The sequence below is a fragment of the Telopea speciosissima genome, chromosome 10 (assembly GCF_018873765.1).
Source record: "Telopea speciosissima isolate NSW1024214 ecotype Mountain lineage chromosome 10, Tspe_v1, whole genome shotgun sequence".
NCBI classification, from domain to species: domain Eukaryota; kingdom Viridiplantae; phylum Streptophyta; class Magnoliopsida; order Proteales; family Proteaceae; genus Telopea; species Telopea speciosissima.
In genome coordinates this window covers 10,210,920-10,237,311 of record NC_057925.1, presented here as the reverse complement: position 1 = coordinate 10,237,311, position 26,392 = coordinate 10,210,920, and the positions used below count along the sequence as shown (strand labels likewise).

Sequence of the window (26,392 nt, the reverse complement as noted above, 5' to 3'; positions counted from 1 at the left end):
ATTAAGAGAAGGTTAGATGAGGCCAAGGGGAGATGGGTGGAAGAACTCCCAAGCGTCCTATGGGCATATCGGACGACTGTAAGAACTCCAACCGGGGAGAGTCCTTTTTGCCTCGTTTATGGGACAGAAGCCCTCGCCCCGGTTGAAGTTATAGCTCCATCGTACCGAGTACTCAACTTCGATGAGAAGACCTATGAAGATGGGCTGAGAGCCAACCTTGACTTCCTCAATGAAGTCCGAGAAAAAGCCCTACTCCGGAACGCGGTGTACCAACAGAAGACGGCAAAGTACTATGACTCAAGAGTCAAAGAGCGGCACTTCCGTCAAGGGGATCTTGTTCTCAGAAAATTCAGTGCATCCCAGCCAAGGCAACAAGGAAAATTAGCACAAAATTGGGAAGGCCCGTACATAGTCTCCAAGCAAATTCGCCCTGGCACGTATCGCTTACAGACTCCGGGGGGCAAGAAGGTACCGAGACCTTGGAACTCGGAAAATTTGAAAAAGTTTTTTCAATAATTGAGCATGCTTGTATTCGGCTTCAGTTTCGACATTATATTCAATAAAGTCTTTCTCCACCACTTAACGTATTTGCAAGCTCCCAAGTCAAAGTCGTAAGACCGGTCCTCATAGACCAGGCCGACTTCAAAGACCGACCCTCATAGGTCGGCAGCAAAGTCGTAAGACCGGTCCTCATAGACTTGGTCGACATCAAAGGCTGACCCTCATAGGTCGGCAGCCAAGTCATAAGACCGGTCCTCATAGACCAGGCCGACTTCAAAGACCGACCCTCATAGGTCGGCAGCAAAGTCGTAAGACCGGTCCTCATAGACCTGGCCGACATCAAAGACCGACCCTCATAGGTCGGCAGCCAAGTCGTAAGACCGGTCCTCATAGACCAGGCCGACTTCAAAGACCGACCCTCATAGGTCGGCAGCAAAGTCGTAAGACCGGTCCTCATAGACCTGGCCGACATCAAAGACCGACCCTCATAGGTCGGCAGCCAAGTCGTAAGACCGGTCCTCATAGACCTGGCCGACCTCAAAGACTGACCCTCGTAGGTCGGCAGCCAAGTCGTAAGACCGGTCCTCATAGACCTGGCCGACCTCCCAAGAGCAGACATCCCTATTTGGTCGAGCCTAACAAAGTACAAAACTAAGCTAAGGCATTTAGGCTCGGCCAGGAAGGATACTCGGCCACGCGTCCGCTTATATGATAGCCTCTCCAATTGGACCGAAGGGAACAACGATTTAACCAACCAAGGCGAGGATCACATTGACCTCGGGCATGGCATGGCATGGCCGAAACCGCCGACCACATAAGGCATGGGTAAAAAAGAGACGAGTTCCTAAGCTCGGCTAGCGAAAAGACTCGGCAGTTTGGCCACAAATAAAACAGAATACACAAGGAAAAGAAGGCTAAGGGCGCCGAGTTAAAATACTTAGACAAATTCTGGTAAAAATAAGTTGTTTCATTCATTGTAAGCCGACTGATCGGCACGGTTACAAAACGGGCAGTTCGGCCCCAAAAAAAAAAAAAAATAAATAAATAAATAAATAAATTTACATCTCGGTCTCCTCGGCGTGGGACTTAGAGGCGACCTCGGAAGTATCCACAGCAATAGGCTTGGCAGCAGGGTTTTGTGGTCCAGCTCCCAGAGGGAAGACATCGGCCGGAGCAGGTGCCTTAAGGGGCAGAGCCTGGGTGACCTCGGCTCCCTCCTCATCTCCCATCTCCCCTGCAAAGGTAGTCGCATCATCATCAAAACGGGAGAGATTGAGATCAAGGTACGCCGCCTTGATCTCGGCCAAAAGATCAGCTCGGCCTGCCTCAAAACCTTTAGCGTAGGGAGGCTTCCTGATCTCATGGTAGACATCGGCGTACTCCTCCGATTGGAGATAGTCACTGACTGCCTCGCTCCAAGCCGTGGCCAGATCTTCCTTGGCCCTCTCCTTCACCTCGGCAAGCTGAGCCTGCAGAGCCCGGACCTTCTCTCTCTGCCTGACCACCTCGGCCTGAGAGCTCTCCACTTTGGCCTCAGCAGCAGTGAGCTTCTCTTGGGTCTCCCGACGCCTCTGAACGGCATCCTGGGCATCCTGATAATGTTGGGTAACCTAGAGGGGGGTGAATAGGTTACCACTAGTGGATTTTGACTCTTTTTCGATTGGTTGCACACTTATATTAAGTATAAAAAGCAGAAGTAAATGATGCACAAGATTTATAGTGGTTCGGCTAACTTAGCCTACATCCACTCCTCTCAACCTTGAGAGAATTCCACTAGTATTTCCCTTTCAATACAATAGGTGGGGAAATGACACATTTACAACTCTTTTAACAGGATAAGAGGATCCTTACAATCTTAGTTCCAGGACAAGAGTATCCTTTCAATCTCTTAAGGATGAGAGGGTCCTTGTACTAATCTAAGTACAATCTAGATTAATACAACAATGCTTTATCAAATCAAAAGCATAAACAAGTAAATACAATAGAGGTTTGGTATAAATACCTATCAAACAAGAGTGACACTTTTACCCTTTGAGTGATGGTGCTCAATGATATGAATGAGAGTGATGCACCTTGAGTCTCCTAGATGACTCTCCTTGATGGCATGAGTTGGAGAGAGTGGAGAGTTAAGAGCTTGAATTGAATAACTTAGCTCAATGACAAATTCTCACTTTTGTACTTTCTCAAATGTACAATGCACTTTTTCTATCCAAGTATGTGTTTTGTTCCTTGTTTGGATGTATTTTATAGAGCCAAAAGTTGGAGTTTGTTTGTTCTCCAACGGATATAAAATCATCATATTTTTAGTCCGTGCCACCTATAAAAGTTGTCGTCGACCATCGAAACTAGCCGCTGAAAAACTAGCCGTTAAGGCCAAGTTTGGGCTGTAGGTCGATTATCGGTCGACCTATGGATCGACCTACAAGTGTCGGTCGACCGATAGATCTGTCGGTTGCAAACCGACGTACTCACCGGAAACAGTCTGTGTCTTTTATATTCTCGTAGGTCGACCGACGAGTCGTAGGTCGACCGACGACGCTTTATCCTATTTTTGATTGTCTCGTCAAGGGGATTTTTGGTCCAATTGCTTGGGGACTTCATAGGTTTTTGTCTAACACTTTAATGGCCATGTCCCTTGAGTCTAGGGCATGGGAATGAGTTCCTCCTAGGTCTCTTACATGTGAATGCAATGTGTGTGTAATGTGATATGCACATGTAATTGAAGTGTGTTCTAATGCACTTGAATCTTCTTGGAGAGTCTTTGTCTTGGCTTCCTTTAGAAGATGTTCCTCAATCTTCAAATTTCTTCTTTCCTTAACTCTTCATTGTGAGCTCCGTGATCAAGTCTTTCCTGGATGCTTGATACTCCCAACGCCCCGACTATGAAGTTTGCTTAAAGATTGGAATATTAGTATTAATCTTAATGTTTGTCATCATCAAAATTAGTTTATGGAGGAATGTGTTTTCCAACAATCTCCCCTTTTGATGATGACAAACATGTGATTCAAAATATGCAATTTAAGATAAACATATGTATTATCACATAATATGAATATTTGAATCATAAAACTTCTCCCCTTTTGTCAACACAAAAAGGAGGTGTAGAGCATGAACAAGCACAAACAATCTTAGGTGGCTCCCTAAGCCAGGCTTGTAACCATGAGCAAACAAAAACAATCTTAGGTGGCTCCCCTAAGAAAATGACTTCGCATGGTCGAAGAACAGAGAGCAATAATATGAAGCCCAATAAAGTGTTAATTGTAAAAGCATCACATACTTCAAAATAGAAGTTCCATGGTTTAAAAGTATGCCATAAAAGTACATATCAAAAGTTCTAATATAAAGTCAACTATCTCTACTGGGAGGAGGAGGAAAGAAATGCGATTGAGACGCTGTAAGATCACTTGGTTCTCCTGTTGGATGCGAAGAATCTCGCTTGATCTTTGTGGAGAGAGGTGAAGTGATCATCAAAGCCCTTCAGGGGGTGTCAAGTTGTTGGCGAAAACTTGAAAATTCTTCTCTGGTGACATAGTCCCCGAGGGTTCACCAAAGATAGTCTTCATCCTCACTGTCGCCCTCTTCTTGTGACTCGCTGTCACACCGTGACATGTTGGGTAGCTCGCTTCCTTCGGGCATGGTGTGAGGGAGGAGCCGCAACAAATCCCAGCTTCATCTTCTTGATGGTGGATGAGTCGATGTCAATCATTTTTGGGTCAATGAATTCCCGAGAGATCCACGCCATGGAACTTAAGGATGGCAGCTTATGAGTCTCGCCATATGGAAGGTTTCCCCTATAATGAGGTACTCGCACAGATTCCATGGTCTTCATAATCACATATGGAAGATTGATAGGATTGCAAGTGACAAGACACCAAGTAATGTAGGCTTGAAAGGGATTGACTTGGTCTCTATGGCCTCCTTTGGGCAAGATGTTGTAACCGACAATGAAGCTGATCATCCTGGGTAGTTCATGAAGTTTTATAGCTTTGACATTGGTTCAAACCCAACATAGTCTTTCATGATGGCACCATAAACTTCATCAACATTCATAAAGGTTTTGCATCCCCTTTGGGAGGAAGATAGCTCATATCTCCTACAGTGGGAATTCCCATGATCTCTCCTAGATCTTCATAAGTGAACATGATGGGAACACCCTTTACTAGGGATGTGATGGCAAGCCTATCATCCACTATTTGGGTTCTCGGACACAGAAAAGTGTCCGGCAAGGTCGGATAGCAGGGATCAAACATAAACTAAAGTATTTTCCCAACCCAAATAGTTGAAATATTCTTCAATGTCATATTCAAGAAGTTGAGAAACTCTTATCGTTTCTTTCCTTGTCAACCTTTCTCTTCTCAAATCTTCCCTGAGAATGGAAGCTTCTTCCAAATGAAGAGAGATTTGTCATATGCAGCAGAGCTCTCTCCAACTTTGGCTTTCTTCTTTGGTTGCTTGCCCTTGCTTTGTTTTGGAGCCATTGGAAACCTAGGGCTTTAGAGAGTAGAGAGAAATGGAGATTTTGGGTTGAAAGTGGGTAGATTGTGTAGGAAGAGTGATTTGGGGCTTGGATTTGGTGAAATCTCAAGAGTTTTGCGGGGTTTTGCCTTGGAGTTCGGAGAAAAGGGTTTTGGAGAGGAGAGGTCTCGAACAAAAGAAGAGAGAAATGAAAAATTCCTCTCGGTTCTTATTTAAAAATAGAATTTTTCCGTGTCGTCGACCTACACGAGTGTCCTGGTCGACGACCGACAGGTCAAAAACAAGGATTTATGGGATTTTAGCCGCATTCTCTAACAACTTGATTTTTGGGCTTTTTGAGGACTTCACTTTACTCAAAAGGGTTGCAAATCCCGAGTTCTCTCCTCAAATAGCAGAATCTCTCTTCACTTAATGGCTTGGTGAGTATATCCAAGTTGTTTTTCGCTTCAATGTATTTTAGAACAATTTCCCCTTTTGAATCGTGTCTCTAAGAAAGTGATGCCTAATATCAATATGTTTGGCTCTTGAATGGAGAATGGGATTTTTGCTTAAATTGATTGCACTTGTATTGTCGCAATTAATTGGAGATGAACTAAAATGTATCCCATAGTCCATGAGAGTTTGCCTCATCCAAAGGACTTGGGCACAACACCGCGCCGCAATGTACTCGGCTTCAGTGAGTAGAAAGAGCAACAGAGTTTTGTTTCTTGCTAAACCATGAAACTAAGCAAGATCCTAAGAAGTGACATGTGCCACTTGTACTCTTGCTGATCAAGATGGCACCTGCAAAGTCGGCATCCGAAAAGCTTATTAAATCAAAATTTTGGTTCATTGGGTACCATAATCCTACATTTGTAGTACCTTTAAGATATTTAAAGATTCTTTTAACGGCACTCAAGTGGGATTGCATTGGGTTGGCTTGGAATCTAGCACAAGCGCACACGCTAAACATGATGTCCGGCCTACTAGCGGTGAGATATAGGAGGCTGCCAATCATGCCTCTATAGCGTGTAGGGTCTATGGGAGAACCTTCCTCATCTTTAGATAGCTTTTGAGAGGTGCTCATGGGGGTGCTAGATGACTTTTGACTATCGAAATCAAATTTCTTGAGAAGTTCTTTAGTGTATTTAGTTTGACATATAAAGATTCCATTTTTGGTTTGCTTAATTTGAAGTCCTAAGAAAAATTAAGTTCACCCATCAAACTCATTTCAAATTCATCACTCATGCATTTGCTAAATTCAACACAAAGATTTTCATTGGTGGATCCAAATATAATATCATCAACATATATTTGCACGATAATAGAGTCTTTTCCTTTGTGTTTCACAAACAAGGTTGTATCAACCTTACCCATTTGAAATCCACTTTGGATTAGGAATTCACTCAATCTTCATACCAAGCTCTAGGAGCTTGTTTGAGTCCATATAGAGCTTTGTTAAGTTTGAAGACATGATCCGGATATTGTGTATCCTCAACCGGGAGGTTGTGCAACATATACTTCCTCCATGATAAAGTCATTTAAAAAAGCACTTTTGACATCCATTTGACATAGCTTAAAATTTTTATGACATGCAAAAGCAAGTAGCATTCTAATAGATTCCATCTTGCTACGGTGCATAGGTTTCATCAAAATCTATCCCTTCTTGTTGATTATATCCTTTGGCAACTAATCTAGCCTTGTTTCTAATGATTGATCCATCTTCATCAAGTTTGTTTCTAAATACCCATTTGGCTCCTATAATAGAATGATTCTTGGGTTTTGGGACAAGCTCCCAAACATTGTTTCTTTCAAATTGATGGAGCTCTTCTTGCATAGCTACTATCCAATCACTATCTTCCAATGCTTCTTTTATATTTTTAGGTTCAATTTTGGATATGAAAGCAACATTGTTGCAAATGTCTTGAGTTTTAGATCTAGTTTGGATTCCTTTGTTTAAGTCTCCAATGACATGATCCAAGGGATGGTCTTTCCAAGGTCTAACCTCTTTGGGTAGATCCTTTGGTTGGTTTTCGGTTCTCTTAGAGAGAGATTTTCTATGTTCTCCCTAATCTCAACAAGTGTATCATCATCATCAACCAATGGCTTGTTTCTATCTTTAGGAAGAGATTCATCAAATTTTATATTCATTGATTCTTCAATAGTCAAGCTTTTCTTATTGAAGACTCTATAGGCTCGACTATTTGAAGAGTATCCAAGGAAAATGCCATCATCGGCTTTAGCATCAAATTTTCCTAAGTTATCCTTAGTATTCAATATATAGCATATACACCCAAACACTTTAAAGTAATCAACTTTAGGTAGTTTATTATGATAGAGTTCATAGGGTGTTTTGAGTAATATAGGTCTAATTAATACACGATTTAACACATAGCAAGCCGTATTGACCGCTTCGGCCCAAAAATATTTTGGAAGAGAGTATTCATTTATCATTGTTCTAGCGGTCTCTTGGAGTGATCTATTCTTTCTTTCAACCACCCCATTGGATTGAGGTGTTCTAGGAGCGGAGAAGTTGTGGGTTATGCCTTGTTTACGCAATAACTCCCAAATTGATTGAGATTGTCAAATTCTCCTCCATGATCACTTCTAATGGTTGTTATGAGATATCCCTTTTGGTTTTGTATTCTCTTACATAGAGATGCAAATTCATCAAAGGCTTCATTTTTATGTTTTAAAAATAGAGTCCATGTGAAGCGAGAGAAATCATCAACTATTACAAAGGTGTATCTTGAACCGCCTAGGCTAGGTGTAGTAATAGGTCCAAACAAGTCCAAGTGTAGTAGTTCTAAGGGTCTAGTGGTAGACACTTCATTTTTGATTTATGAGATACCTTGGTTTGTTTTCCTCTTTGACAAGCATCACATACATGGTCTTTTCCAAATTTGAGTTTGGGTAAGTTTCTAACTAAATTCTTAGATGCAATGGTCTTAATCACTTTTACATTAACATGTCCTAGTTTCCTATGCCATAGGTAGGGATCAACATCATTTGTCACAAGACATGTATTACTAGAATTTTCTTCATCCAATAAGCGATATAGATATTATGTTTCCTAATTCCTTCAAGATAGTCTTATTATTTGAATTTTTACTAAGCAATGAGAGGTTTTGAAAATGACACTATATCCTATATTACACATTGACTCACACTAAGCAAATTATACTTTAAATTGTCAACTAGGCATACATTGGATATGATTGTACCTCCAATGGTGATTTCACCGATGCCAATGATTTTTCCTTTGCTATTGTCCCCAAATGTCACCATTCCTCCATTGTACTTGTTTAGCTTGGTGAATAGATTGGGGTTGGCCGTCATATGCTTGGAGCATCCACTATCAATATACCATTCAATTGCTTCACGCTCTTCAAGCATACCTACAAAAGCAATCAATTATATGTTGGTCCCCATAATCTCATGGGTCCATTGAGGTTAGGATCGATCATACCCTTAGGTATCCAAGCTCTTCTGAAATTTTGATTTTGTATTGTAGGTGTGATAGATGTAGGTTTTCGATGTCCATATGATCTTTGGGTTCTTCTTGGCCCTTGAAATTCATAGTGTCTATATGGAATATAGTAATTTTGTGATGTGTAAGACTTATTGTTGATGTAGGCCCTTTGGTGGTCATAGGGCCTAGTGTATGTGTTTGGTCTATAGTGATTTTGAGGTCTTTGGGGTGCATATGGCATATATGAAGCATTTTGCCTATATGGTTGAAATGGCTTAGGCTTGGGATATTGTCTTTGTGGCCGTTGGGGCACAAATTCTCTTTGAGGTTTGTTGGTCCTCTTTTGAGAAGTATAGTAGAATGCATGATACTTCCTTTTGTATCCGGTTCTTTATATATCACCTTACCATCAATATAAGCACCGATGCAAGTTTCATGTCCGGTAAATGACATTTTTCACATACAATGGGATGTGAGGTTTGGCCTTGGTTTGATTTTCTCCATCTTGGAGTTCTCATCTTTCCCTTTCCTTTGGCTTGATGTGGTCTTTTACCATCATAGCCTAGACCTTCTTTATTATGAGGTCCCTTTTGTGGATTTCCTAATAATGTATCTAAGGTCTTTTGGCCCTTAGTAAAGGTGTGCAATGTGGAAGTTAGATTCTTATTTTCTACTTCTAGGTTGTGTGCATGTGAAGTCAACTCATCAATTTTGTGTAGAAGATTGGCTACTTCTTTTCTAAGGCCTTTTTAGAAGCTTCCTCTTGAGACTTACATTATAAAGTTCTTCAAAGGCCTCTTGAAGTTCTTCATATTCTAAATCATCATTGCAAATTGACACTGAGCTATGATAGGGAGAGTTTACCTCGTCATCATCATTGTTGTGAGCCATTAGTGCCAAGTTGACGGTCTCTTCATCGGATTCATTATTTTCTTCTTCACTATCACTTGAATCCCATGATATCTCGGCGGTGCAAGCCTTTTTCTTTCTCGCTTTCCTTTCCTTTTAGCTTGGGGCACTGGTTTGAAGTGTCCGGGCTTTCTACATTCATAACACACAATGTCCTTGTTAGTATTGAAGGGTTTTTCCTTTGTGTATGTTTTACCTTTGTTTTCTTTTGATGGTTGTCCTTTGTAGAATCTTCCTCCTCTCTTTCTTAGGAATTTTTGGAACTTCCTTGTGATTAGAGAAATTTCTTTCTCTATATCCTCTTCATCGCTTTCTTCTTCTTCGGATTCGCAAGAGGTCTTGAGTGCGATGGACTTTCTCCTTGGTTCTTTTACTTCTATGACTTTATCATCTTCAAGGAGTTCAACTTCATGGGTTTGTAGAGTACCCATCAATTCATCCATGTGTAGAACCTCTAGATCTTTTGCTTGTTTGATGGCGGTCACCATTGGTCTCCACTTGGAGGGTAGTGATCTCAAGATCTTCCTTACATTCTCCGCTTGGTGTATTCCTTTCCTAAGCTTTTCAACTTATTAACAATGTTAGTAAACCTAGTAACATGTTAGAAATACTTTCATCATCAAGCATTTTAAACAATTCATATTCATGAACAAGTTTGTCAATCTTGAGTTGTTTAACTTGTGATGTTCCTTCATAGGTAACAACAAGAGTATCAAACATTTCCTTAGCGTATTACATACATACTAGTTCTATTGAATTCTTTTTCACTAAGAGCACATTGCATGAATGCAATAGCTTTGTAGTTTTGTTGTATGTGTGTTTTATCCGATGGTGTCCATTCGGATTTTTCCTTAGGTACAATTCTTCCTCCAACTTCTTTTGTGATTTGGAAGGGACCTTCCTCAATCACAGTCCATACATCAATATCATGAGCACACACATAATTTTTGAACCTACACTTCCAAAGTAGGCAAATCCTTCACCATCAAAGTATGGTGGCCTAGAAGTGTTGAGCCCCTCAATTTGGTGTGTAGATGATGATGATGCCATGGATCGTTTTTAGCACAATATAAAGACAATATGGTCTTAGTTTTGAGCTCCCGCTCCGATACCAATTGTTGGGTAACCTAGAGGGGGTGAATAGGTTACCACTAGTGGATTTTGACTCTTTTTCGATTGGTTGCACACTTATATTAAGTATAAAAAGCAGTATAAATGATGCACAAGATTTATAGTGGTTCGGCTAACTTAGCCTACATCCACTCCTCTCAACCTTGAGAGAATTCCACTAGTATTTCCCTTTCAATACAATAGGTGGGGAAATGACACCTTTACAACTCTTTTTAACAGGATAAGAGGATCCTTACAATCTTAGTTCCAGGACAAGAGTATCCTTTCAATCTCTTAAGGATGAGAGGGTCCTTGTACTAATCTAAGTACAATCTAGATTAATACAACAATGCTTTATCAAATCAAAAGCATAAACAAGTAAATACAATAGAGGTTTGGTATAAATACCTATCAAACAAGAGTGACACTTTTACCCTTTGAGTGATGGTGCTCAATGATATGAATGAGAGTGATGCACCTTGAGTCTCCTAGATGACTCTCCTTGATGGCATGAGTTGGAGAGAGTGGAGAGTTAAGAGCTTGAATTGAATAACTTAGCTCAATGACAAATTCTCACTTTTGTACTTTCTCAAATGTACAATGCACTTTTTCTATCCAAGTATGTGTTTTGTTCCTTGTTTGGATGTGTTTTATAGAGCCAAAAGTTGGAGTTTGTTTGTTCTCCAACGGATATAAAATCTGTCATATTTTTAGTCCGTTTGGCCGACCTATAAAAGTTGTCTGGCCGACCATCGAAACTAGCCGCTGAAAAACTAGCCGTTAAGGCCAAGTTTGGGCTGTAGGTCGATTGTCGGTCGACCTATGGATCGACCTACAAGTGTCGGTCGACCGATAGATCTGCTTGGTGCAACCGACGCACTCTGGAAACAGTCTCTGTCTTTTATATTCGTAGGTCGACCGGCGAGTCTCAGAGGTCGACCGACGACATTTATCCTATTTTTGATTGTCTCGTCAAGGGGATTTTTGGTCCAGCTTGCTTGGGGACTTCATAGGTTTTTGTCTAACACTTTAATGGCCATGTCCCTCGAGTCTAGGGCATGGGAATGAGTTCCTCCTAGGGTCTCTTACATGTGAATGCAATGTGTGTGTAATGTGATATGCACATGTAATTGAAGTGTGTTCTAATGCACTTAAATCTTCTTGGAGAGTCTTTGTCTTGGCTTCCTTTAGAAGATGTTCCTTAATCTTCAAATTTCTTCTTTTCCTTAACTCTTCTGTTGTGAGCTCCGTTGATCAAGTCTTTCCTGGATGCTTGATACTCCCAACGTCTGACTATGAAGTTTGCTTAAAGATTGGAATATTAGTATTAATCTTAATGTTTGTCATCATCAAAATTAGTTTATGGAGGAATGTGTTTTCCAACAGATAAGCCTTCTTGCACTGGACGTCCAAGGAATAGTTCTCGGTCAGGAGCCGCTCGAAGCGGAGCATGGTCTCCACTGCCTTGGTGAACCCCTACAAAAAAAAAAAAACATGAGCACAAAAATCAAGACAGACTACACAGATCATATCTAATCAAAAAATCCGATAAGAAAACTTACCATGTTGAAATCCTGAAATAGAGTGGAGAGGAGCTCAGGGTCAAACAACGCCTCAAGCTTCTCCTTGTCGGTTGGAAGCCGACCTGCATCCAGCCATTCTTTGGCGTGAGTGGCCGACGTCAAGGCCGAGTCCCCTGGGAAGAGGCGCCAGGTCGGCTTCACGGGAATGTTGTTGGCCGAGGCCCTCCCCAAGACATATCGGGAGATGTTGGCGGGCGAAGCCACCGGCGGAAGACCACCACTCGTCAGATTAACCGAGAGCTTCTGACGCTTGAGGTCTCTCGGCGGGCTCCTCTCGCCTTTTCGGCCTTTCCCCTTCCTCGGAGACCCGGCTGGGCCCGTGTTCTTCTCGGCCTCCAGACCGACCACCGCATCCGACGATCCCGGCATCACGGCCTTGCCCTTGGAGGCCTTGGAGGACTCGCCCCGGGGTTTCTTCTCTGCATTTTTCTTCTTTCGATCTGCAATGGTCTCGGCCCTTAGCCGAGCTGTATCCATAGGGGGAATGTGGTCGACCACTGCAAGAGAAACCGAAAACATAAAAAATAAGTCAGAAAAGGAAAAGAAAAATAAGTAAAGGGGTCAGCTCGGACAATAGAGACGGGCTAGGCACGGGCTCCTACCAGGGGTCATATGCCAACTCTGAAGAAACCCCTCGTCCTAAAGCTGAAGGACATCGAAGGGCGGACGCTGGAGGATCAGGTCGAGCGAGGTCATCTCGTTCTCGGTCAGGGGTAGTACCCTATTGACGTAGTTCAAGTTCATCTCCTTCCACTCGGTTCGGAGAGGGCTGTTGGGAATGGAAGCGAAGAAAAAATGAGGCTTCCAATACTTGTTGAAGGTCGGCGTGCCGACCAGAAATTTGTGGCTGCCCAGAGCCGCACTCTTCCCCGATCGACGGCAGAAGTAGTACCACCCCTTCTCGGGAGACTTCTTCAAAAAGAGAGCCGAGAAAAAAGCGCCACGCTTGCACCTCGGCCCATCTCGCAGAACAAAGCGTAGAAGCCGTACACGGCCAGCTACGAGTTCGGCACCAGCTGACCAGGAGACAGGTGGAAGTGGTCCAAGATCTGGTCCACCAGGCTGAGAACGGGGAGCCTGAACGCATACTTGAAGGGTATCTCGTACAGAGCCACCTCGCCAGGCCTGATGAAGCAGGCCATCTCCCCGGGGTTAGGAACTCGGAGCTGAATGTCCTCGGGGATGGCGTAGGTCATCCTCAGATAGTCGAGGTCGGCCTCCGTGATCGAGCTCGGAACAGTGCCGACACTGCCTTCCTCGGGCTCAGGGGCGTCGGTAGACGAGCTGACCGAGCCAACCCCCACCTCGGACGAGTCTCCCTCACTTGATTCCTCATCGGATGAGGACGACCCGGAGTTCTCGGCCCGGTCTACGGCTATGGATTGGGCCGCGTGGTCAAACTCCAGGAGTAACGGGGGCTCGGCCACCTCGGCCTGACGAAGCTCCACTACATCGGGCTCATCTGAGGTCGAGCCCAACAGGTCTATGGTGGGAGAGCGAGCGGGGAGCTCTCGGCTCGGACTCGCGCCCTCTGCCGCCCTGGCGACGCAGCTCGCCCATAGGACTACTACCAACGACATGCGGCGGAGAAGACTTACTTGGTTGAAGAAGAGCCGGCGGGACAACGAAACAACGGCCGAGTCGATCACGAACGAAGCAACGGCCGAGTGGATCACGAGCAAGTAAACGATGAGATCTACCGAGTTGACGGATCCAAGCTTACCGAGAAGTCAATAACTTAAAGCAGTGAGGAATGAATAGTTAGGAGTCGCTTATTTATAATCCTTGGGTTTTACTGATCCAACGGCCGACCAGAGCTCAGCATGATCCAACGGCCTAGATCAAAGGACGTTTCGAATTCCCGAGCCTGCCATAATGGCTCTGCTGACGTGGCACTGAAACCCAACCGTCAGATCGTGCAACGTTAAATCCGCAGCAATAAATAAGCTCGGCTCAACCGCAGGAATCTTCCAGATAAGCAGACCAGGAAACTTCACTCATCAGTGCCGAGCCGACCCCTGATGAGTGGGGGGGCCTGTGATGAGGCATAAAACACCCCTCCTATCAGAGGCTGCCACATGGCCGACCCGACCTCAGTCCGAGAACCGAGTTGGGCCAAGCAGGAGACCGGGCCGACCTCGTCTCCGATAAGTCACCTGACAGAACCAGACTCGAACGAGCTAGCCGGTGGCCAGGGCCGAGCTCATACAGGTTAACCATAGACTCCTGGCCGAGCTTGCGGCCGAGATTAACCTCTCGGGCCGACCTCCCTGGCCGACCTCCTCTGCCGACCTCCGAGGCCAAGTCCTCCTCCACTGAAGCTCCCATAGCACTCCACGGGGGATCTCCGGGCCACGTCAACACATCCCGAGAATCATGGGATAGGGATCGAGCCACGATCCCCACGCATCACGGAATCGCACTCTACATGGACTCTTACCTTAATAAGAGCCCGACCCCAAAAATAACTCTCCACTCCGCTCTACGCGAGAGAACCTTCCGAAAGAAGGACTCCTACCATACTAGGACTTTGCCAACCATCTCGTCTCCTCCTCACTCTATAAATACCCAGGTATGGAGCACCATTCATCATCTTGCTTTTTACTACGCAGTTATGCTGTCGTGTTGGAGACCTGACTTGAGCATCGGAGAGTCCTAGGCTGGAACCACACCGGCCCTCTTGCACTCATTGCTTGGTTTTTGCAGGTTCATCCATGGGCGAACCAAGCACTGGAGGTTTTCACACGCAACAAGATTGAACCTGATAATAACCCGATTACAAACCTATGAAAAATGATAAGAAACCAGGCTAAACCAGATCAGAACTGAAACTAACAAAAACCAAAAACTTTTTTAATGATTTAATTTTGTGTTGACTTAGTAATAGATCGGAATCAATTTAACTCGATTGAAACCGGATCGAACGGACCAATTAACACCCTTATGTAGAACCATCTCCCTCATGGGTAAATAGGTAATACTATGGATATCAGTGGCGTGAGCAATGATAGAAGTTAAGAAATATCAACCCAAAAAAAGGAGCAAATTACATGCACTTCTCGTGTTTGAATCAATCACAAACATCCCCTTTTGTTTCAACAATTACATCTGTACCCATGAAAGCTCACAGTCAAGGAAGACTACAGGATCAAAACAGATCTGTCTGAGAGTTTGAGGAAAGCCCACAATGAGCAACGTATCAAATTACAAGAAGCAAAATCTAAAATAGAGAAGCATTCCTAAGAATTAAATGCAAAAGTAGATGAAATCTCTTTGGCACGGCTAATGTATGATGATCTCAAATCCTCTTGGAAAGGAAATGAATCAGTTCTTTTGCATCTGAGATCGGCAAATGATAAACTTCAAGCTAATTCTGCAGAAGCGTTGCATAAGTTGGAAGGAGAGAACAGAGAACTATTATCTGCTTTAGATGAGGCCTACCACCACAAGCACTGTGATTATGAAAATGAAGATCTTCGTTTAGTTGAGTTTTGGGGGGGGGGGAATGATCTCCTCCAGTTCTCTGCCCGGCCAGTTGCCTAGTTCCTCTAATAGGGGGTGGTGGACCCCAGGTGGGTAAAGTGTTTGGGCAGGGGTAGGGTGGTCATTCTAGTTCCCCCTTGTTAGAGGAACTGGGGAATTAGGCAGGGTAGGGAACTGGAGGTGATAATGATTCGATTTTTGGGGGTTACTTTTGTTTCTATCAGTCTCAGACCCGAAGCTTTAACATTAAATGGGATTGTTTTAATTGAGGCTTTAACATTAAATGGGGTTGTTATAATTTGGGGCGGATGGTGTTGCAGGAAGAAAACGAAGGGTCGTTTGGTAAGTTTACCATGGAAGGCGGTGGAGGACAAGGAGAGATATTTAGGGAAGAAGGGGGTGGGTGAGGTTGCAGGAGGAGGAAGAAGAAGAAAATTTGGGGATTTTAGGTTTGAAAATGTAAAAGGGTATAAATGGTATTTCTATTTTATTATTTTAGTTCAAGATATAATAAGGGTAAAAATATCTTTTTAAATTTTAAAATTAACATTTTACTAACATCGTCAGCCTTGGTTAAGGGTGTCAAACGGTGCGGTTTCGGTTTGGTGTACATTTTGCAAGGTTGAAATCAAAACCGCACCGGATAAGAATCACCTAAAATCAGAATCGTTTTAACGTGATGCGGTTTAAGCGGTTTCTATTCTGTTTTTGTTATCCAGTTTACATGCGGTTTGTAATACCGGTTTCACTTTTGTATCCTTTAATTTTATTTTTCATATCCTTGTTATGCTGGATAAATTATATTGTTTCATACGCATCTAACTCTAGGCAAAGTTCATTTACACATGCTAGTTGCAATGATAATTTTAAGTAATTACTTAAGACCGCAAAGTACCACAAGGGAAACCAACCTGAGGACATCACCAATCCATACCTCACTCAATTCATTAATAAAGTCCGCCAAGACATGCTCGTACTAAAACCTTCTGTCCCTTCATGAATTTAGCACTCAAAGTGAAATTAAAAAAAATTTCAATAAGGAGTTATAATATTTTAGAGTGTTTAATCCCATTCTTAAACAAATAAGAATATTCTTGATCTCAGTTTCCTATCCGGTTTCTATTCGATTAATCGACGGTTTTTCGATTTTGAGTCGAATCGAACCAATAATAGAACCTATGTAATCAAAATCGTCTCGTTTTTATACGATGTGGTTCGATTCGATCATAAATGATCGGTTCTGATTCTGACAAATGGTTTCAGTTCCATTTTAACACCCTTAGCCTTCATGTACGGATGCAATTGTCAAAACAACGAGAGATGTTCTATAATTGATCCAAACACGAAGGGTGCATGAAATTTGCTCAAATAATAATAGAGGGTGAGAAGACGTAAGGATACCAAGGAAAGAGAAGGAAAAGTCCAGAAGAATTGTGAAAACGTGAAGAAAAGGTAAGAAATTAACCTATCTTAAGGGGATTAAGGAGGGAAAAGTGTTATTTGTCATTTTAAAAAACTAATTCCATCAAACATCATCACAATTAATCGTCAGTCACCCTTGCAAACATTTCCACAAACATCATGGCAATCGTCATTATCTGCTTTAGATGAGGCCTACCACCACAAGCACTACAATTAGGGCTGCAATAGGGTCGGGTTGGGCCGGGCTTTATAGAACCCTAGCCCAACCCTAAGTCCCCTTAGCTGGGCCCAGGCCCTACCCGACCCTGACCCGCCCTTAGGGTCGGGTCGGGCCGACCCTGATTGGCCCTGATCATGGGGAGGGGGAAAGAAATGCATGGGCTGGAATGGGTTGGGAAGAACATTATTAATTTTACATAAAATAACAATATAATAATTATATTATAACACTTATTGTCTTCATATATAATATATTATATAAAGAAATGTGGGTGAAATTTAAAGTTTATAATGTATAAATTTTGTCAATTTATATTTTATAGTATAACTTAAATCAGGGTCGGACCAGGCCGGGCCAAGCTTAGCTCGAGGCCTCAACCCTAACCCGACCCTAACTCAGGGCCAGAAATTTCTAGCCCTGACCCGCCCTCAGGGCCAAATATCTCAGCCCAAACCCTGTTCGGGCTCAGGGCGGGCGAGGGCGGGTTCGGGCAACAGGGCCAAACTTGCACTCCTAACTACAATTACGAAAACGAAGATCTTTGTTTAGTTGAGTTTTTTGGGGAAAATTATCTCCTCTAGTTTTTTGTCCGGCCCAGTTCCCTAGTTCTTCTAATAGGGGGTGCTGGACCTCACCCGGGCAGAGTGTTTGAGCAGGGGTAGGGTGGTCATTCCAGTCCCCCTTTGTTAGAGGAATTGGGGAATTGGGCTGGGCAGGGAACAGTTTGTAACTCTATATGGTCTTCTTTTTGAGTGCTCCCCAAACATCACCTTACATGCGCTCACTAATGCCGACTGAGCTGGTAATTATGATGATCGGAATTCAATGAGTGGCTATGCTATTTTCCTAGGTCTTAACCTTATTTCTTGGAATTCGCACAAACAGAAACAGTAGCTAGGTCGTTTATTGAATCTGAATACAAACCCCTAACTTATGCAATGGCTGAGTTAAATCCTTATTCTTTGAGCTTGCATGGTCTTCACCTTCCTACTCCACCTATTCTGCGGTGTGATAATATTGGAGCGACCTACTAATCTGCAAACCCTATTTTCCATGCTCGTATGAAACACGTCAAGATCGACTTCCATTTTGTTCGTGATTGGGTTGCTAAGCGCCAAGTCCGCCAACTATCTGTCCAATTTATCTCCACTGTAAATTTGATTCTTGATATTCTCACCATGCCTCTCCCTACCGTACGATTTCAGTTTATGTGAGACAAGTTGAAGATGCCTTCTGTCTCTCCAACTTAGGGGTATATGGAACAAACAAGGGGTAAAGTAGTCAAAAATATTTTTAAAAGAAAAACAAGGGTAAACTTGTCCAATACGACCAATCTATGTTGATACCATCATATTAGTTTAGAAAGTGACTGACACCCGATCTGATATTGTGCACTAAAACTATGGTCTTATCCTGATTCTACTTGGTCTGGATTGGGTTCACAAAGATTCTAGTCTAGGATATGAACATCGTTGCAGGTGGTGGGTTGGAGGATGGTGGGAGGAGATAAATCCGAGAGCAAAGAGGAGAGAGCGAGAAATAAGGGTATCATGGCTATCTTACTTCGATGAAATTTTGTGTTTTGTTTAGACTAAAGATTTCATACACGGTTGTGCAAGTATACACAGACGTGTCCCCTCTCACATGGAGTTGAAAAAGTCATAAACCCTACACCCCTATTTAAAGCATCAAAACTCCCACCCTCTCACATGCACAGCTTACACAGCCATGTATTTATATTATTGGTGTTACTAGATTGGGGAAAATTTGATGTACTCAAGTATATGTATAAGGCTGCCTTTACTTCTTCCCCTCCCTCTAGTATCTCCATTATTGTGATTGATATCTTACCTCTAAAGTAGGGCTGTAAATGGATCGGATTTGGCTCGAATAGTGCTATATCAGCATCCGCATCCGATTAGTTTTCGGATAGTGCTAAATGGATACGAACACAGATATTTTATCCGTTTACATGTAAATATAGCTTTTCAGATAGTTACAGCCTATCCGTATCTGCATCCATTTAGCTTTCGGATGGATTCAGATAGTGCTAAACAGATACGGATACAAAAACAGATTTCGGCTATTCATTTACACCCCTACTCTAAAGGCTACTTTTATTTTGTGTAATTTTGTGCATGTTGGCCCATGCTATTTCTAAGTGGGTCTCTTCTTTCCCCATCCTGGGTTTTCAGAGTCTTCTTTTTTGGAGGACCTTTTGAATATTGTAAAGCAGTTTTTACCGGTTGATATAGAATATATTATCCCCTCTTGTGGGGCTTTGTACCCAAAAGAAAAATGTCCCATTAATCAAACATAAAAACATGAACCATTATCATATATATATATATATATATATATATATATATATATATATAGGTGAAAAACATCTTTATTGTAAAGAAGGGCAAGAAGAACCCAAAGCATTCAGGTTACAAAGGTCTAGAAGCCAAGGAGAGGAAGATGGCCAAACTGTCTTACTTGCCACAGACAGGGCCTTCTGAGCTAGAGTATGTGCGACAGAGTTTGCATCTCCAGAAATGTGACAAAAAGAATAACATGGCAGCTGGGTAGCCTTAGTTCGAATGTTAGCCAATACACCAACCAGCATAGTCGGAGGGCGATGATCAGGTCCCGAGAGAAAGGCAATGAGGTCCAGATTATCCGATTCAAAGATGAATTATGAGGCTGTGGAATCCATGGCGGCAATGACCCCTTCAAGGATAGCAAGAGCTTCACCTAGTGATGCCTCATGGAAGGTTGAAGGGATAGAGATTGCTAAGAGAGGTGTCCCATGATGATCTTGAATCATAAGGCCCAAACCACTTGAGGAGGACTCTGCAGGGAGGGCAGCGTCACAGTTGATTGTTAATCCACCAGGTGGTGGGGGATTCCACTTGCAAAGGCATTGCTGAGGTGAAGTAGTGCCCGTGGAAACAGTGCCTTGATCTCTAACATCCGTGGTTGTAAATTCCAAAAAAGCTCTGCGGGTGTTGGAGAACACCTCAATGGGTGTTCAGGTCTCTTATTGAAAACTAGTTCATTCCTTGCGAGCCAGAGAGACCAGTAGAGGAATGAGAAGTAGCAAAGAAACTCCCGGCTTTCCTTCTTACTAGAGAAATTTAACTGCTCCCATTTTTGAAGAATTCCATCCAGTGGAGGCGAGCAATCCGGTGAAACGATGAATGAGAGATCACTCCCAAACCACACGGCCTTTACGAAGGGGCACTCAAAGAGAAAGTGATTGCAGGATTCGACCGGAATCCCACATCTACTGCAGGTGGGATCTATAAGGGTATTTATGTAATATCCCTTCATATGTTCTAATATAATCCTACTTGTGTTAATGCCCAGGCTGTGAGGGGCAATCTAATAATTAGCCCATCTGACCTAAAACCTAGTTTCCCTATATATACTAGCTGGAGGCAGCAGTCTAGGTATTCCAAACTAGATACTCAGGGTGTAATGCTTTAAGCAACCTTGTGCTTAGACCCTAAACCCTAACAATCTTAAAGCATTAGTATTTTCGTTTCTCTACGATCAAGATCGGCTTTGGATTTTTGGATTTTCGGATTCACGTTCGGCTTCGAAATTCACAAATCTGGTTTTGAGAGATCGTACTTCACGGTTCTGGATTTATTAGCGTTTATCATTCATGGTAGTGCGTTATCCTATCGGCTTTAAAGCTCTCCAATTACTTACTGTTTTGATCAAAGGAAACCACAAAGTACGTTTGCAGAAGCTGTCAGGAGGCCTTTTGTCAAGAGCTCTTCAAATTACGCTTCGATTTTTTGCATCTTTTCAGTGCTTTCATTGTTAGATAGCAAGAGATAAAAATGGTGAACGCATTAATTGCTTTCAAAGGCATTAATTGCTTTCAATTGAAAGGGCTTTGTCACAAGATTCGTTTCTCTTGATTTTATTAAAAAAAAAAAAAAAATCAAAAGAAGAAGTGATTTGACCTTTGGCAGAATCTTTCTTCAAAGTTATTATTTGATTAGAGAAAGTCAAAAGTTGTTTTGTGTGGTGATTCTCAAGGCTGTTTGATTCGTTGGATTTGAAAAAAAAAAAAGGAAAGATCCGTACAAACTCTCCTTTCATTCTATTGGTTTCGGTTACCTGTCCGTGACCAGCAACCATCATCAGCTGCCAACGATCGCATCGGCAGCCAGTGTTAGCAGTTAGCGATCTGCGCCAACAAGCACCAACGTGCACATCATAAGTGTCGATGCCGCTGCACCACCACTTTCTTTTCCTCTGTCGTCTAAATCCAGGGTTCTTCATATCAGGTGTGATTGTTCCTTGAAGTATATATTTTTATTTAAATTTTTACTTGGGCATATAAACAAATCATTTAACAATGGAGAAACACGCTGTTTCAATTGAGATGATCAAATTGGAAAGCTTTAGTGGCTCTGAGTTCAGTTCTTGGAAAAGGAGGACTCAGTTTGGACTGAAGTACCTTAATATTTTCTACACTGTAGTAAATACTTTTTCTGATTGTATGGACCTAACTGAAGCCCAATGGATAAGTGATGAGGATTTTTGCAAAGACTACCTATTGAACTGCCTGTCAGATAGACTGGCAGAGACCTATAGTAAATATGAGTCTGCATAAGAGATTTGGAAAAACCTAGAAGTCCAATTCAAAAAGGAGGAGGACCTATCAAAAACTCATTTGGTTGAACAGTTTATGGACTTCAAGTTTCAAGAAAATAAGGAGATACTTCCACAAGTAACAGACTTTGAGAACTTGAGAACAAAATTGAACCAAGAAAACATCCCCGTTGTTAATGCATTCTTAGTGGGTGCAATTATCTTTAAGTTATCATCTACCTGATATTCCTTTAAAACTGAGATGCATAGAAAGAAAACACAAGTGGGGCTGGATGATCTCAAATGGTTCATTAGAATCGAAGATGAGAACAGAGCCAGGAATAACTTGGAGATGGTGAAACAACAACAGGCATCTGCCAATTTGGTTTCACAATCCAAGAAATATCCTAGGCAGTCAAAGCCACCTAAGAAAGAACCCCAACAGTTGGAGGCCAAAAAGACTAATTTTAAAAAGAGGGGCAAGTGTCGCAACTGTGGAAAGTGGGGTCACTATGCATCTGAGTGTAGGGGTCCTAAGAAAGGGAACACTGACATACTACAGAAGGATGTTCACATGTTGGTGGACAAGACTGAGCCTACTAATTTTGTTGCCATGGTTGGCAAGGGTAAGGGGTTGGCCAATACATCTTCAGATTGGTGGTTAGACTCTGGAGTAACTTGTTATGCTTGCAATAGCAAGGACCTGCTCACTGATGTTGTTCAAGTAGCAGAGACTGTCACTATTGCAAATGGAGACGTCGTGGAAGTGGCTCAACAAGGGACAGTGAACCTGGTTCTATCATCAGGTAAAATATTAACTTTGAAAAATGTTAAAATCTTTCCTGGTTTTAATTTTCATTGGAATTTTGCTTGATGCTGGCATGTCTATTACTTTTAGTAGTGGTAGAGTACCATTGTCTGTTAACTCTTTTTATTTTGAATGTACTTATAATTTGAATGGTATGTTTAGGTTGAGTTTAGCTAATGAGACAATAAATCAGGTTAACCATAATTCACTTGATCCCAAAATACTACATTGTAGGTTAGGACATGTGAACTATAGGAAAATGCTCAAACTAGCTCAAACTCATAATTTACCATTAGACACTTCAATTAGACTTAACAGATGTGAAGTGTGTGCTCAAACCAAAATAACTAGAAAACCTTTCAAACCGATTTCTAGGAGCACTCAACTTCTTGAACTTATACATTCTGATATTTGTGACTTTAAAAGCTACACAACCAGAGGAGGTCAGAAATAGTTGATAACATTTATAGACGATTTTTCTAGATATTGTCATTTATACCCGTTAAAATCTAAAGATGAAGTATTTGAAAATTTCAAAATTTTCAAGAATAGGATAGAAAATTAGTTGAACTTGAAAACTAAAAGATTTAGAAGTGATAGGGGAGGAGAATGCAAATTGATAGAGTTCAAGAAATTCTGTGTCTTTGCAGGCATAATCCTTGAAACTACTGCTCCTTACTCACCTCAATCAAATGACATAGCTGAAAGAAAAAACATGACGTTAACAGCCTTGTATTCCAAACTAGATATTCAGGGTGTAATGCTTTAAGCAACCTTGTACTTAAACCCTAAACCCTAACAGAATCGACAGGAATGTTACGCTTCAGTAGATTCTCGCCGGTTGCAAGAGCTTGGGCACAGAACTTCCATAAGAAGGTCCTAATCTTTGGAAGAGTGATTATCATATATATGATAGTGACAATATTACATCATGATCTTATAAAGACTAGCTAGTTCAAAATCTTCATTAAACAACCCAAACAATAAAACTAAGGCCAAAGTATTATAGATATGACCCACAAATAACTACTCTCCACCCCTCGCCTCAATCCTCACAGGGAAACCACCTTTCATTTTGGCAGTTAAATAAGAGATAAAAACCGGTTCAAAACCATTCTCCGCCGGCACCACCCGATACTGTCTCAGAACTCCGGCCACCACCCTCTTCATCTGCAAGAATGCCATTTCCTTCCCTAAACAAATCCTTGGCCCTGCTTGAAAGACTGCATATGTGTATGAATCCCTTCCCACAAACCTCCATTTTCCGGTAATCTCCACTTTGTCCAACCACCGCTCTGGGCGGAATTCCGCCCAATCTTTGCCCCACAATGACTCCATCCTTCCCATCGCATAGGGATGATATGAGACTTGCATTCCTTTCTTCACTACAGACCCATCTGGCAACACATCATCACTTGCTGCTTCCTTACCATCGGAAGGGACTGGCGGGTAAAGCCTCATGCTCTCGCAGAGAGCAGCATGGGTGTATACCATGTCCTTCACCTCATCGAAATGATCAACCCCTTCTGGTTTCTCCTTTATTATCTCCTTCAAAATCTCATTTTCTATACGAGGATTCCTGAAAATTAACCAGAAGAACCATGTCAATGCTGCCGATGTAGTATCACGACCAGCTAAGATAAAGCTTATGACCATGTCTGTAACGAAACTCTCATCTAAATGGCCGGAATTCAAGATTCTTGAGAGGAGATCCTCTGTTTCTATTGAAGATTTCTCTTCTAGTTCTCGTTTCTTTTCTCTTACAATACTCCTTGCGAATTCACGAACTTTTGACGTTGCTATTCGCAACTGCTTCTCAGACCCAATATCAAATGCCCTTTTCACCTTCCATATCCCTGGGAAAATTGCACCAAATCGCTTGCTGGTTAATAGTGTAGCTTCTTCAAATGCGACTGCAAATTCTGTTTCTGGTTGTGGGAATGAAGGGGAAAGATACTTAGGGTCGAACCCAAAAGCAATCTTGCAGATATTATCAAATGCGAATCTTTGAAGGATGTCTTGCAGATCAAGAACGGATTTTTGAGTGGTGGTGGTCAAGAGGAGAGGAAGGAGACGGTCAGAGAGCTCGTCTTCGACCACTGTCTCGACGAATTTCCGAAGGGATTTGGTATTGAATGCATGGCTGGAGATTTGTCTCTGAAACTTCCAGCTTTCACCATCGATGTTGAAGATGCCAGAACCAAGAAAATCAGAGAGGTTCTCTTGAGAGAAACAGCCTTTTGGGTAGAGGGAGAATTGGGTCTTAAGGATGTGTTGGACATTGAGGGGATTGGTAGTTATGAGTTGACGATGGCCGAGAGAACGTTCAAGGATGATGGTTCCATTTTCACTGTTGTGAAGAAGCTCTGTTACCCATTGATTGAATCGATCTCTATTGGCAGATATGGTGAGAGTTGAACCTAGTAAAGGATAGGATCTGGGTAGCTTAATTGCCGAAGATGAAGATGAGTTCTTGTGATTGGTTGCATAAGTGAAGCAAGTTTTGACAAAGAAGAAGAATGGAAGAATGAAAAGGAGAAGGTAAGGTAGAAGCTCAAGCTGTAACATGATGGATTTATGGATGGTTTGATATGAGAAAAATGTCTTGGCTGTGTTTTCTTCTGGCGTGTGATAGTGAATTTATAACAAAAAAAATCTTTGAAAAATGGCAGATGGAATCCTCTACCGCGCGCTGTCGTTCTGCACCCCACTGTGCAGACGCAGGGCGCAATGATCACCTTACTCTTACTCGGCCAAAACACTCAGGCAGGGGTAAAGTGGTCATTACATGCGGTTCTGTGTCTGCACCGCAGCACACCATAGAGGACCCAAATTGTGGAAGGAAATGGATTGGATTTTGATTGGTGTGCATTTGATCCTTGGAAGGGAAGTATCAATGTCTTTGAATACTAGTATTTCAGTTTGATTGTTTAACAAGTTTATTATATATAGAAGCTTCCTTTCAATCGAACTTAAGGAGTCAAAAAAGCCCTTGATCTGTACAATTAAGGGTGTCAAAGTTCAACCGAAATTGATCGGACCAACGGATGGACTGGTTCAACCCAAATTGAGCTTTTATCGGATTGTTTTTTTTTTATTTATTTTTGAAACTGCTATCTAAAGTGAAAATTCAAAACAAACAGGATAGCTCTCCTTGTTTACAAGAAGACATTACTGGACATTCCGCCAACAAACGCAGCTGCCAAACCTTTTTGCAAGGCAAAATCCAACTGGGCATTTACAAAATGGTTTGGATCGCTTGACATGGCGTTGGATATACCGCATGCTGGCCATGCCGCCAAAAGTGTCCATGGCGAAATTATGGATGGGGTTTTATGAACCCAGTAGATATCAAAACCAAATTGGATCAATCGAATTCGTCAATCCAAAACAAAAATTAGACCAACCCAATAAAACACTGAGATTGGAGCAGTAATAACCTGATAAGTAATCAAAACCAAAATAAAAATAAAAAAGAAAAGAAAAGATTTTTCTGGGAAAAGGGTTCTCCAAAGTTTGATCATTGTATTTTTATTTATTTTTTGAAGAGAGAAAAATAATAAGAAATTTCATTGGGCGTTAGGCGTAGGAAAAACCTCATATTCAGAGAGATTTTTTCTTTTTCTTATATATATACATTCATACTGAACCCGATAGTAACCCGATTACAAACCTATGAAAAATGATAAGAAATCAGGTTAAACTAGACCAGCACTGAAACAAACCAAAACCAAAAACTTTTTTAACATTTTTTTTTGGGATGAATGATTTAATTTTGTCCTTTAACATTAAATGTGATTGTTTTTATTTGGGGCGGATGGTGTTGCAAGAAG

The 26,392-nt window shown here is 42.0% G+C and overlaps 1 protein-coding gene and 1 long non-coding RNA gene across 2 annotated transcripts; one reads left to right on the top strand and one right to left on the bottom strand.

The window, feature by feature from the left end:
* Positions 1-15,467, top strand: LOC122641965. Its single transcript, XR_006329991.1, has 3 exons — positions 1-11; positions 1,136-1,144; positions 15,359-15,467. It is a non-coding gene; the product is annotated as an uncharacterized LOC122641965 (long non-coding RNA).
* Positions 15,468-23,585: 8,118 nt separating this feature from the next.
* LOC122641709 (cytochrome P450 94A1-like) lies at positions 23,586-25,165 on the bottom strand. Its single transcript, XM_043834999.1, has one exon. It carries the CDS (start codon positions 25,125-25,127, stop codon positions 23,586-23,588), a length of 1,542 nt encoding a protein of 513 aa, XP_043690934.1. The 5' UTR covers positions 25,128-25,165.
* Between the last annotated feature and the right edge of the window lie 1,227 nt (positions 25,166-26,392).